This window comes from Nerophis lumbriciformis, linkage group LG04 (assembly GCF_033978685.3).
Source record: "Nerophis lumbriciformis linkage group LG04, RoL_Nlum_v2.1, whole genome shotgun sequence".
Taxonomy (NCBI): Eukaryota; Metazoa; Chordata; class Actinopteri; order Syngnathiformes; family Syngnathidae; genus Nerophis; species Nerophis lumbriciformis.
The window spans coordinates 30,314,857-30,328,566 of record NC_084551.2 but is presented as its reverse complement, the minus strand read 5'-3'; the positions used below and the strand labels follow the sequence as shown (position 1 = coordinate 30,328,566).

Below are 13,710 nucleotides of genomic sequence, written 5' to 3'. Positions count from 1 at the left end.
ATATGTAGGCCTACTATGGCAGGCTCTCAAGGCTACCTCACAAAAAAAAAAAATATATATACCACTAACAATCTTAGCTCCAAACCATACTTGCCCACCCTCCCGAATTTTCCGGGAGACTCCCAAATTTCAGTGCCTCTCCCGAAAATCTCCCGAATTTCTCCCGATTTCCAGCCGGACTTAAGGCACGCCCCCTCCAGGTCCTTGCGGACCTGAGTGAGGACAGCCTGTATATATATATATATATATATATATATATATATATATATATATATATATATATATATATATATATATATATATATATATATATATATATATATATAATAAAATACATATATCTATATATATATATATATCTGTATGTGTGGGAAAAAAATCACAAGACTATTTCATCTCTACAGGCCTGTTTCATGAGGGGGGGTACCCTCAATCATCAGGAGATTTTAATGGGAGCATTCGCATACCATGGTTTATATAGGGCACAGAGTGGGTGGGTACAGGCTGGCCTAGGGGCGTGGTGATTGGCTCATGTGTTATATATATATATATCTATATATATATATATGTATTTTATTATATATATATATATATATATATACATATAAATAAAATAAATAGTTGAATTTCAGTGTTCATTTATTTACACATATACACACATAACATGCTTATATATGCTTATATATATATATATATATATATATATATATGTATTTTATTATATATATATATACATATAAATAAAATAAATAGTTGAATGTCAGTGTTCATTTATTTACACATATACACATAAACACTCCTCTTTATTCATTGTTGTATTTGAAAGTGCAATGCTTTGCAGCCAGTAGCACAGCCTTTGAAGGAGCGTAGGTATGGGCAGTGTAATATTCTGGGTTGGAGTCAATAACCAGGCGAGGTGACGAAGTTACGTCTGTTTACTTCACACTTCAGAACCGACTCCCACACTTGCCGTCAGGGTGCGCAATACAACGTAAACCGTTGGCCAACCAAAAAGTAACCACAGAACATAATTCACTGAAATTTAAGTATTTCTTATATATATATATATATATATATATATATATATATATATATATATATATATATATATATATATATATATATATACGTATGTGTATATATATATATATGTATATATATATATATATATATATATATATATAAATAAAATAAATACTTGACTTTCAGTGAATTCTAGCTATATATATATATATATATATATATATATATATATATATATATATATATATATATTCACTTTCAGTGAATTCTAGCTATATATATATATATATAGCTAGAATTCACTGAAAGTCAAGTATTTATTTTATTTATATATATATATATATATATATATATAAGAAATACTTAAATTTCAGTGAATTATAGCTTAACCCCCCCCAATCTACCGAATTTGGAGGTCTCAAGGTAGGCAAGTATGCTCCAAACCATTCCTAAATGTTTATGATGTAATTATTATTTGACTGCTCACCTCTACAGTGGAACCTCCAAAGTCTAACCCAGATATCGCACCATTTGATTATACCTGAATCCGTACACGGTCGGTACCTATAAAAGTACCTAATTTGGTCTCTATCCTTAAATTTAACCACTAAGTAATAGAATTAAAAATTAAGTAAAACGTGGCATCCTTTTAAGATTCCTGACAGACAGGTAACTGCAATGGTTTGTTGGCAAACTTTTTGGGGTTATTGACATGCTCATCATTAGACAATTACATTTCAGCTACATGCTGTCTACATTTGAACTTGGTGAAATCAATTTGTGTATGTATATCTTATCTAATTAATTCTAAGTCTTCTATTGTACTGAGTTGCCAGACCCTTCCATTTACAATGTCAGTTCTATGGTTATCATCACACTTTTGCTCTGTGGTATTACTTCCACAAAAACGCAAAACATATGCAGCTAATCCTTTATGTGATCACTGAGCAGATAAGATGTCTCATGATGGTTTAAACATATTTTGGGATAGGCTCCAGCACCCCCCGCGACCCCGAGAGCAGTGTTGGGACTAACGCGTTACAAAGTAACGCGTTACTGTAACGCCGTTACTATCGGCGGTAACTAGTAATCTAACGCGTTATTTTTTATATTCAGTAACTCCGTTACCGTTACTACATGATGCGTTACTGCGTTATTTTGAGTTATTTTTTATGTAGTATCGGCTAGAAACTGAGAAGATCTGAGTGTTGCAGCGCTGCTGAAGAGGCGACAAAAAAGAGGCGCGCCGCGCGCTGTCTGTGTGTACGTGTGTGTGTGTGTGTGTGAGTGTGTGTGTGTGGGAGGGGGCGTGTCTGTGTCTACTATCAAGACGTCATGGCGAACCCCGAAGCCGAGTTTCTTAAAATGGAGATATTTTCAGTACGTTTCTTTTATCGACCACAAAGAAAAGAACATTTTAGCTGAATGTAAGTTTCAAATATGTTGAAACAGCGACAAAAACAACATGTTTCGATGAAGCTAGTAAAGAGACACACACTCACCTCCACCTCCAACAGCGGCTGGATTTTAATGAGGCACTGCACACTGAAGGTACACACACTCTGTCAATTCTCTTATATACTCTTTCATTTTAAACTTTTAGAGTGTTTGATTATCACATCACTCTAAATGTTTAGACTATAAAGTTCACAAACCTAAAGAGGGATACTAGTGGGCCAGGCTAATATTTCCTTTTCTCTAAACTAAGTGGGGAAATGTGTAGAGTGTTCTGGGCTTCAGACATGATTTTATTTCAGAATTCCTTGAGAAAACGCCTGGTTAGGCTTTATGTATGTAGTGTGTGCCTTTCTTATTTTACAGCTATTGTTATTATGCTGTTTGTTACTTATGTATGTTAAGTTGCAGCTATTTAAAATACTTTTGTCAATTTGTTCTGGTCTGAAACAAATTGGCCCTTTAAAACATATCTTTGTCTTTGTGTGTTGTATGTAGAGCACATTGCTTAGCAGAGTTCAGTGATGCAATTGCATGTCAAGTTGATCAACAGATTGTATTATTCTCCAGTGCAATAACAGTACTAAAATGAAGGCTAAAAGGGCATTAAATGGGGCCTTAAAAAAATAAAAAAATATATATTTAAGTAACTAAATAGTTACTTTTCACAGTAACGCATTACTTTTTGGTTTAAGTAACTGAGTTAGTAACTGAGTTACTTTTGAAATAAAGTAACTAGTAACTGTAACTAGTTACTGGTTTTCAGTAACTAACCCAACACTGCCCGAGAGGGACAAGCAGTAGAAAATGGATGGATGGATGGTTTGACTTGACATACATTTGTCCGGAAGTATACTTTTAAACTGATTTTTGGAGCACGGCACTGGAGGTTTCACGATATAAACCACCTAACCATACTTGTTATGTTGACTAACACTGACAATATATGTCGCTTCCTTATTTGCACAACTATATTGTTATTGCCTGCAATTTGAAAAGACCCTTTGAAATATCACCGCTATTGAAATGCAGTGTTGGCATTAGAAAAAACACATTAAAATTCTGCAGATGTCTTCGGTGTAGTCGGCAGAAGTTGAATGAGTGCATTATTGTACCGATGGGGGAGAAGCTTTCCAAAGAGTTTTCTGTATAGACTACTTTAAATGTTGTCTTTGTGAATCATTTCTTACACACTTTCCGCCACATTCAAAATGCATTTTTTATCTTTATCTTTTTTTGTTCCTCCCAGCCGCTTGCAAAGATCACCGCAAGGCTTTGGAGGTGTCGCAACACTCGGAGGAGATGGGGCTGATTCTCGGGGTGTGTGCTGGTGGCCTGGTGGTGCTCATTCTCCTGCTGGGTGCTGTCATCATTATCATAAAGAAAGGGTAAAGACTCCGAATTGTTATAAAGCATGTCTCATTATGTGCAGTGACACCACACCTCCTTCATTTCTTTGACTTGGTATTGGCTCAGTAAGCACTTTTTATGCCAGAGGTACTATTTTTGCTGTTGCACCAACAGACTTCATTACTGTCATTGCTTTCATTCCCCTTTGATGCTCCAAAGGGACCAACAATTCTCATCTGCAGAACCCATCTGAGTGTGTGAAATATTTAATTAAAGGCTGATGCAATTCAATTAGCTACTTAATTACACACACCAAGCACAAGCCTGACCCATAAATGAGATGGTAATTGGGAGGGAAAAGGTGTACTTTTAGAGACTATTAGCGAGTGACCCTCAAGGTCCACCGTATATCATCCACCCTGTTTGAATTAGCATAGTGACTTACAAACCCCGTTTCCATATGAGTTGGAAAATTGTGTTAGATGTAAATATAAACGGAATACAATGATTTGCAAATCATTTTCAACCCATATTCAATTGAATGCACTACAAAGACAACATATTTGATGTTGAAACTCATAAACTTTATTCTTTTTTGCAAATAATAGTTAACTTAGAATTTCATGGCTGCAACACGTTCCAAAGTAGTTGGGAAAGGGCATGTTCACCACTGTGTTACATGGTATTTCCTTTTAACAACACTCAGTAAACACTTGGGAACTGAGGAGACACATTTTTGAAGCTTCTCGGGTGTAATTATTTCCCATTCTTGCTTGATGTACAGCTGAAGTTGTTCAACAGTCCGGGGTTCTCCGTTGTGGTATTTTAGGCTTCATAATGTGCCACACATTTTCAATGGGAGACAGGTCTGGACTACAGGCAGGCCAGTCTAGTACCCGCACTCTTTTACTATGAAGCCACGTTGATGTAACACGTGGCTTGGCATTGTCTTGCTGAAATAAGCAGGGTAACGTTGCTTGGATGGCAACATATGTTGCTCCAAAACCTATATGTACCTTTCAGCATTAATGGTGCCTTCACAGATGTGTAAGTTACCCATGTCTTGGGCACTAATACACCCCCAAACCATCACAGATGCTGGCTTTTACACTTTGCGCCTATAACAATCCGGATGGTTCTTTTCCTCTTTGGTCCGGAGGACACGACGTCCACAGTTTCCAAAAACAATTTGAAATGTGGACTCGTCAGACCACAGAACACTTTTCCACTTTGTATCAGTCCATCTTAGATGAGCTCAGGCCCAGCGAAGCCGACGGCGTTTCTGGGCGTTGTTGATAAACGGTTTTCGCCTTGCATAGGAGAGTTTTAACTTGCACTTACAGATGTAGCGACCAACTGTAGTTACTGACAGTGGGTTTCTGAAGTGTTCCTGAGCCCATGTGGTGATATCCTTTACACACTGATGTCGCTTGTTGATGCAGTACAGCCTGAGGGTCACGGGCTTAGCTGCTTACGTGCAGTGATTTCTCCAGATTCTCTGAGCCCTTTGATGATATTACGGACCGTAGATGGTGAAATCCCTAAATTCCTTGCAATAGCTGGTTGAGAAAGTTTTTTCTTAAACTGTTCAACAATTTGCTCACGCATTTGTTGACAAAGTGGTGACCCTCGCCCCATCCTTGTTTGTGAATGACTGAGCATTTCATGGAATCTACTTTTATACCCAATCATGGCACCCACCTGTTCCCAATTTGCCTGTTCACCTGTGGGATGTTCCAAATAAGTGTTTGATTTGCATTCCTCAACTTTATCAGTATTTATTGCCATCTTTCCCAACTTCTTTGTCACGTGTTGCTGGCATCAAATTCTAAAGTTAATGATTATTTGCAAAAAAAAAAATGTTTATCAGTTTGAACATCAAATATGTTGTCTTTGTAGCATATTCAACTGAATATGGGTTGAAAATTATTTGCAAATCATTGTATTCCGTTTATATTTACATCTAACACAATTTCCCAACTCATATGGAAACGGGGTTTGTATCAAAAATTGGTCCCTCCCCTATTATATACTATTACTATTTCAGAAGAAACCCTGTAACATCGGAAATTAGCAGTGCATCTAACTGGCTGACACAGCTTAGGCGCTGATATTGAAAATGTCCATTTTGAAAGTCAATCAAAGTTCTGCATTATAGATCAGGTCCTTCTGCTGGGCTCCCAGGAAGTTCCCACTCTTAAGAGAAATCAATCCAAAATGTGTTGTGACACAACTCCCTCTGGCTTGTCGTGCTCGGCCATCTGCACATGCTCAAAACACTTGTTGCACGAGTCACATGGTCACCCGCACAGAAGACTTCCTGCTTCTGGTTTTCACTGTAATCAATGCATTCTGCTTTCAGCTGACATAGCTTTCATGATTCATCTCTTCTTGATTGTTGTTCCTTCCTCCTCCTTCTCCTCCTCCTCCTCCTGCACTCTTGCCAGAAGGAACTACTACTCTTATTATCCGTAAGTGATTATGGTTCTTTTCTTTTCCATTGTTTTTGTGATCCATCACACACATGCTCATGCTCTGGCTGTCAATCATACAGCAAGGAAGCCTAAATAATTGAGCAGATAATCTTTTTTTTTTCTGTCTTACTAGGATTGATATCTTTTATTGCTTTGTTGTGTAACACATTTGCCCCTCTACGTCCTCTTTTTCTTGATTCAATGATAGGAAACCTGTGAACATGAATAAGACACCCATTACGTACCGTCAGGAGAAAAGCCACATGGGCTCCATGGAGCGCAGTTTTACTGACCAGAGCACCCTCCAAGAGGATGAGAGGATGGCCATTTCCTTCATGGATGCGCACACCTGCGGCACACGCAGTAAGATAAATATTAATTTCACATTTTTATGTATAGCTACAATTATACATACTGGTGGTCCTCCATCTTATTTTGTCCATCTTATTTCTCATTTTATCACTGTGGTTGTCAAGGGATGGAGAGATGGGCATATTGGGTGGAGGAAGTGTCAATAGTGAGACCATCACACTGCTCAGTTGTTCAACAATACCATTGCAATAGTCGAACAGCTTGGACCAGGGACATTCAACTAAATTGTTTTGGGGGCCACATTTCCAGAAAGCTAAGGAACTGAGAGCCAGACTTCTCCCTTCACTATTAGTCTTATTTTGTATATTGCGGAGAAGCATCGTTCTCCACAGTAAACGTTTGATTTTGGTCTATTTATTTTGTCAAGGTTACAGCAGCGCTCTGCTGTTTTTAGGGACCTTTTGCAAAAAGGCTAGTCAAAGATCATCTCTATGACAGCACTCTAGTGTTTTTAAGAATCTGCTGCTATATAGAAGATTTTTGAACTGAACTCACAGGCTACCAGTTGAATAGCACAAAATGATGAATAAGAGCGGATATAAAATGGAAACTTGAGGAACATCACCAGTGTAACTAAGAAGTTGAACAAATGACTACTGACTGCATCTGAAGTCAACAAGTTACAGCAACACCTGAGTTACATACATTTACATTATGGAAAAAATATGTAACTTCCAAAAAGGAGATGAGTTAAAAGGGTGCCCTGAGGAATGCCTCAGTTACGTAAATCACAAGTTTGGACCCCAGCAAGCTTAAAATGTCAATGCAAGGATCTGCCAATATGTTTACAGTGGTCCAAGTGCCTCGATACAACTTTTTAAGAATATGCCGCAAAAAATATTAGTCTTACAAGTTTTGAACTGAACTCTGGATCTGTAATGATGTCATTCTCAGGCCCCCGGGCCACCAGTTTAATTGCCCGGGCTTAGACCATGCAAGCATGCAGCCAATATTGCTCGGTATTTCTCCACTTTTAGGTGTTCAGTTAACCTGAAGGTGCAATTTGCAGCAAATTTGTGGCTACGTTGATCATTGCTACCTGCCCTTTTCCTGGTTTAACAACACACGATACCAGGGCTATTCCCTGGCGTAAACACTGAATAGGGTTGTTTAGGGCCACGTGATTATGGCGATAGGTCACTTCAGGAGCTGATCATCATTTCCTCATGGATACAATTATACGTTATTCCTGCTAAAACTGTATTCACGTTATTTATATATATATGAATACACACACACACACACACACACACATATATTTGTATATATGTACAGTACGTATGTGTATGGAAATGTGTGTGCGTGTGTCTGTGTGTGTGTGTGTGTGTATGTATTTATGCATATACATAATTGCATATACAGATATACATGCATGACTATTGAGCTGAATTGTGCTTGTCATTTTGTTTGTTTTTTGTTGTAAAATATTAAAAGTACTTTTTTTTAACATCTAATTCGACACTTACTTGGACTGCATTTTTGTTCGTTGTGTCTCTTTTGCACACACTTCGACTCCCTTTACTAAATTTACTTCTGGTCGCTAAGAATGATATTCAGTAAACCCTTGTTTACATGAAAAGCCTGGCCCTGCATGTTACACCCCACTTATGCACACGCACGGACAAGAATGACGAGGCCATGTTGCAAAGGTGACAATTGGAGGGTTTATGATTGGGGTCCAACTCACGGGTTCAACAGCAGAGCCCACAGTCCTCCATGTCGAAGCATTTTAATGTTGGCAAAACCATCATGATCATGATTTGCCATGCTTTTACAGAATCTGTGTTGTCTTTCTCTTTGGTCTCATAATTCGTTCATCTGTCACTAAAGGACAGGAATTCCCTCAACCGAATTGTAAGCCGTGGAGCAAACTAATTTGTGAGCTGTCTCTAGCCTCCATGTACAATCAACAGGTTCAGCAGATAGCTTCTTCCGTATTAGTGGATATGTCAAACTACCTCCACTGTCTTCTTTAGTTTCTCTCCTCTGGCCAAATGGCGGGACAAAATGGTATTTTACTCCAGCTTGTCCAAAATGTATCTGATTGGGATTTTTCATTCAATGCTTGTTTGACGTCAACTTTGAGTACCGGTACTTTTATGATCGTATCAAATGTTTTTATTGCTTGTGGTGTGGTTGGTCCATTTATTGCATGGTGGAGATTTTACTTTTTTCTGTATGTTTAATGGATGTTTTGATCTTGCTGGCTGCAAAATAAGTTTACATTAGGTGCTAATAAAGTAACTTAACCTACAATAATTGGGTTCACTATAGGTACTCTGGTTTCCTGCCACATGCAAACAACATGCATTTTAGTGGGTACCCTAGAAAAAATTATCCACAGCTGTGGAAGGAGTTCAATCTAAATCAGGGGTTGACAGCGTCATACTGGTCAACCCTCCCAATTTTTCCGGCAGACTACGAATTTCAGGGCAGCTGCTCTCTCGAACGTGCCGTGATGGTACAGCATTTAGCGCCCACTACAACCAGCGTTCTGGCCCAGCCACACGTTGTATGGGGCTTCTGCTTGCTCACGTAAGTGACAGCAATGCATACTTGGTCAACAGCCACACAGGTTACACTGACGGTGGCGGTATAAAAAACTTTAACACTCTTACTAATAATGCGCCACACTGTGAACCCACACCAAACAAGAATGACAAACACATTTTGGGAGAACATCTGCACCGTAACACAACATAAACACAACAGAACAAATACCCAGAATCCCATGCAGCCCTAACTCTTCCGGGCTACATTGTACACCCCCGCTACCAAACCCCGCCCACCTCAACCGACGCACAGAGAGGGGGGGGTTGATGTGTGGGGAGCAGGGTTGGGGGGGGGGGGGGGTTTGGTGGTAGCAGGGGTGTATAATGTAGCCCGGAAGAGTCAGGGCTGCATGGGATTCTGGGTATTTGTTCTGTTGTGTTTATGTTGTGTTAAGGTGCAGATGTTCTCCCGAAATGTGTTTGTCATTCTTGTTTGGTTTTGGTTCAAAGTGTGGCGCATTATTAGTAAGAGTGTTAAAGTTGTTTTATATGGCCACCGTCAGTGTAACCTGTGTGGCTGTTGACCAAGTATGCCTTGCTGTCACTTACGTGTGCAAGCAGAAGTTGCATATAACAAGAGGCTGGGCTGGCACGCTGTTAATACAGATTGTAGAGGGCGCTAAATGCTGTACCATCATGGCATGCCCTTATTATTATTGTAAGGGTGAAAATCGGAGAATATTAATCCCGGGAGTTTTCTGCGAGAGGCACTGAAATCTGGAAGTCTCCCGGGAAAATCAGGGGGGTCGGCAAGTATGCAGCTGAGCCGCATCAGAGTGATCAAAGAGCCACATGCGGCTCCGGAGCCGCGGGTTGCCGACCCCTGATTTAAATGAACATTTTGTGATGCTTGCCGTTGCTCTTTGAATCGATTGCCCTTTTGTTATTGTTATTGTCATGGCAAGAACAAGATGGATGTGTTTACAGCACGGTTGTTACAGATCTTGGTCATTAGTATGGACAGGAGAAATGTCATATCAGTCACACAATCTAGTTTTGAAGACATGTATCACACAACTTACACTATTGTGTATAATAGCTGCATAACCAAGGCAGTTATTCACTGTGTAACTGCAGTAACAAAGATTATGCTAATGATGGTACACAATAACTTGCATACCGTAAGTGCAATGGCCCCAAATCACTATATTCATAAGAATGAGTCAAAGTGAGATTGAAAACAGACGTGCATTTTTGTTCACACCTGCACACAACACAGCCAGCAGTTCCAGCTCCAGCTAATAAGCCTCAGTAACACATGTAAGGAAATGAGTCTGAGTGAAGTCGATGAGAGTTGTGAGGAATGAAATGTGGACTGGACTTAAATGAAGGAGAGATTTTAAAGCATAAACCATCACAACAGCATGCACCATACACACACTTGTAGATATATACTATACCCAATACTGCTTCACAAAATAATATACATTCCGTGTGAAACTAATGTTTTTTCGGGACTGAATTAATAAGGATTGTTTCGACATCATTGTTGTTTCTTTGTATGGTAAAACTTTAGAGAAGCTTGTTGACCCTAATCTTAAAACTGTGACCTGGCTTGTCACAGGTGATCCTCGTAGTTCGGTAAACGAAGCCAGCAGCCTGCTGGGAGGCTCCCCGAGGCACCCGTGTGGACGCAAAGGCTCCCCCTACCACACGGGGCAGCTCCACCCCGCCGTCCGAGTGGCCGACCTGCTCCAGCACATCAACCAGATGAAGACAGCCGAGGGCTACGGCTTCAAACAGGAATACGAGGTAAGACTATTGTCCGCTGCTCTCACCCTCCAGGGTGTCAAAGTATGGCTGCTGTTTTGGTCAAGTGCTGGGCTCTCTACTGTTGTAGGATTACATTATCCTGTAGAATAGTAAAATGTGATTTGCCATTTTTTTTATCACAGCAGGCAATTCCCACTTAGTCATGGTTGAATGGTTGTTTTTCTATAGTCTATGTGGTCTGTGATTGACTGGCAACCAGTCCGGGGTGTACGCTACCTCTCAACCTAAGTCAGCTGTGGTAGGCTCCAGATCACTTGTGAACCTGAACAGAAGGATCAGTATAAAATGGATGAGATCCACGCTATGAAAGCAGTAACCTCCATGTTGAACCTTCACAAAGCGTAACAAGGCTGGAATGCTTTGGTGAAGGTAAAAGTATTTGAAGTTATACAAACTACCTGTACATGGATCTGTAGCTTTCAGTGCAGCATATATTGTGAAAATAAATGTTTTTCATCCATCCATCCATTCATTTTCTACCGCGTATTCTCTTTGGGGTCGCGGGGGGCGCTGGAGCCTATACTGTAATTGAATTGAAACAGCACAAGGTCACTGCCGGTCAGTTTTTCTGAAGGTTATTGCTTTTGAATCCTTTTTTTTTTTACTTGTTGCACAACAGCTAATTTAAACAATAAAACCCTCTGTGTCAATACCTAATCATTTGTACTGTAGATTTCATATATCCTTGCTTGTAATAACAAAAAGACCCTGACATATACTTGTGATAAGAGAGAAATATCTATCTTTCCGGCACATAGTGTTTAAGACAGTGGTTCTTAACCTGGGTTCGATCGAACCCCAGGGACTGAGTCGGGCTCAGGGGTTCGGCGGAGGTCAAAACACACCCGACTCAACGTGTAAATAAAAACGTCTCCCTATCGGCGTATTAAGGATACGGCAACAGCTGACTGGTTTGCAGGTGTGTAATTTGTTGTGAGTTTATGCACTGTGTCGGTTTTGTTCTTTGAACAAGGTGATGTTCATGCACGGTTCATTTTGTGCAGCAGTAAAAAAACATGGTAACACTTTAGTATGGGGAACATATTCACCATTAATTAGTTGCTTATTAACATGCAAATTAGTAACATATTGGCTCTTAACTAGTCATTATTAAGTATTTATTAATGCCTTATTCGGCCTGGCCTTATTATAACCCTAACCCTCTAACCCTGGCCCCAACCCTCTAACCCTAACCCTAACCAAATAACTCTAAATTAAGTCTTTGTTACTTAGAATTTGTTCCCCGAGTGTCCAAAAAACTCTAAATTCAGTCTTTGATACCGTACTTAGAATATGTTCCCCATACTAAAGTGTTACCACAAACATATAACTTTGTCTTGAATTTGAAAAAAAAAAAACATTTTATTTTTCACTAAAGAAGGGTTCGGTGAATGCGCATATGAAACTGGTGGGGTTCGGTTCCTCCAACAAGGTTAAGAACCACTGGTTTAAGACATAGCCAATACTTGATTAAGTCAAGACTATTGGTTGGTATCAATACCAGAGTAACTCACCATATGATAACACCACGCTATAGCCATTATGTGGTATAGGATATATACTATTATACTAGTCCTAATCAGGGTCACTGGTGAACTGGAGCCTTTCCCAGCAGACAAAGCAGAGCAAGAGTGTTTGACATAGGGAGGATGTTGTAATGACATCATCGTCAAACTTATATGGCTATGTCGCATTTGCAAAAGTGGGCAAATAAAACAAATATGTTTAGATTTCAGAATCAGAATCAGAATAGTTTTTATTGCCATTGTTTGAGAACGGGTTCACAAACTAGGAATTTTTCTTGGTGCAATCGTGCAACATAAAACACATATAACACAGAATAGGTAATAAAATGAGCTGTAACTGAGCTATCAGATCTTGTTATTGTTCATGTGCCTGAAGGCTGAGGGGAAAAAACTGTTCAGGTGGCGGGAGGTGTGGGTCTGGATGGACCGTAGTCTCCTGCCTGAGGGGAGAGGGGAGAATTCATTTTCAAAAATAAACTTTCTTATGTCACTTTTTAAAAAACATTTGTTTTAACACAAACATGAGCGCGTGAGTGCTTATAGAACGAGGAGGGGCTAACCGTAGCACCTTTTGCTCATTGGAAAGAGCAATACGTCCTTTCATGTCAAGGTTGCCTAGAGTCTTCACTAGATTTGTCACTAGTCGCTAGAAGGGGCTTGATTATTCGATAATTATGACGAAAAAATAGCAAAGTTGTCATAACTGATCCCTCCTGCCCTATCTTCTTATTATCTGGCAGAAACAGAGCGGCTGTGTTCTCATTAGTGCTGTCAAAATATTTCAAAAATTAGCGATTATTTAAATTATCATCTGTAATTAATCCATCCATCCATTTTCTACCGTTGTCCCTTTTGGGGTCACGGGGGTGCTGAAACCTATCCCAGCTGCACTCGGCCGGATGGCAGGGTACATTGTGTACAAGTCCCCACCTTATCGCAGGGCCAACACAGATAGGCAGACAACATTCAACAATTAAATATATATCTTGAAAATAAACAACACTGCTTTTGTTTTTTTTTGTATTGTTTCCCAGACACAATCGAAAACAAACCTATTAAACATTATATACATTGCATCCGGAAAGTACTCACAGCGCTTCACTTTTTTAAAATTGTTTTTAATGTTACAGCCTTGTTCTCAAAATTTTACAGTCAATACCCCATAATGACTATGTGAACATTTTT

At 39.4% G+C, this 13,710-nt stretch overlaps 1 protein-coding gene across 6 annotated transcripts in view; it reads left to right on the top strand.

Moving 5' to 3' along the window:
* ptprub (protein tyrosine phosphatase receptor type Ub) overlaps nucleotides 1-13,710 on the top strand; it is a 531,315-nt gene that overhangs the window by 407,425 nt on the left and 110,180 nt on the right. For 3 of the 6 annotated variants that reach the window (XM_061951958.1, XM_061951973.1, XM_061951997.2), the window contains exons 14-17: nucleotides 3,728-3,866; nucleotides 6,276-6,299; nucleotides 6,511-6,665; nucleotides 10,791-10,978. In XM_061951958.1, coding sequence (XP_061807942.1) covers nucleotides 3,728-3,866; nucleotides 6,276-6,299; nucleotides 6,511-6,665; nucleotides 10,791-10,978 — 506 coding nt within the window. The remainder of the gene's footprint in view (nucleotides 1-3,727; nucleotides 3,867-6,275; nucleotides 6,300-6,510; nucleotides 6,666-10,790; nucleotides 10,979-13,710) is intronic. The other 3 variants (XM_061951982.1, XM_061951990.1, XM_061951965.1) reach the window with 2 other exon arrangements.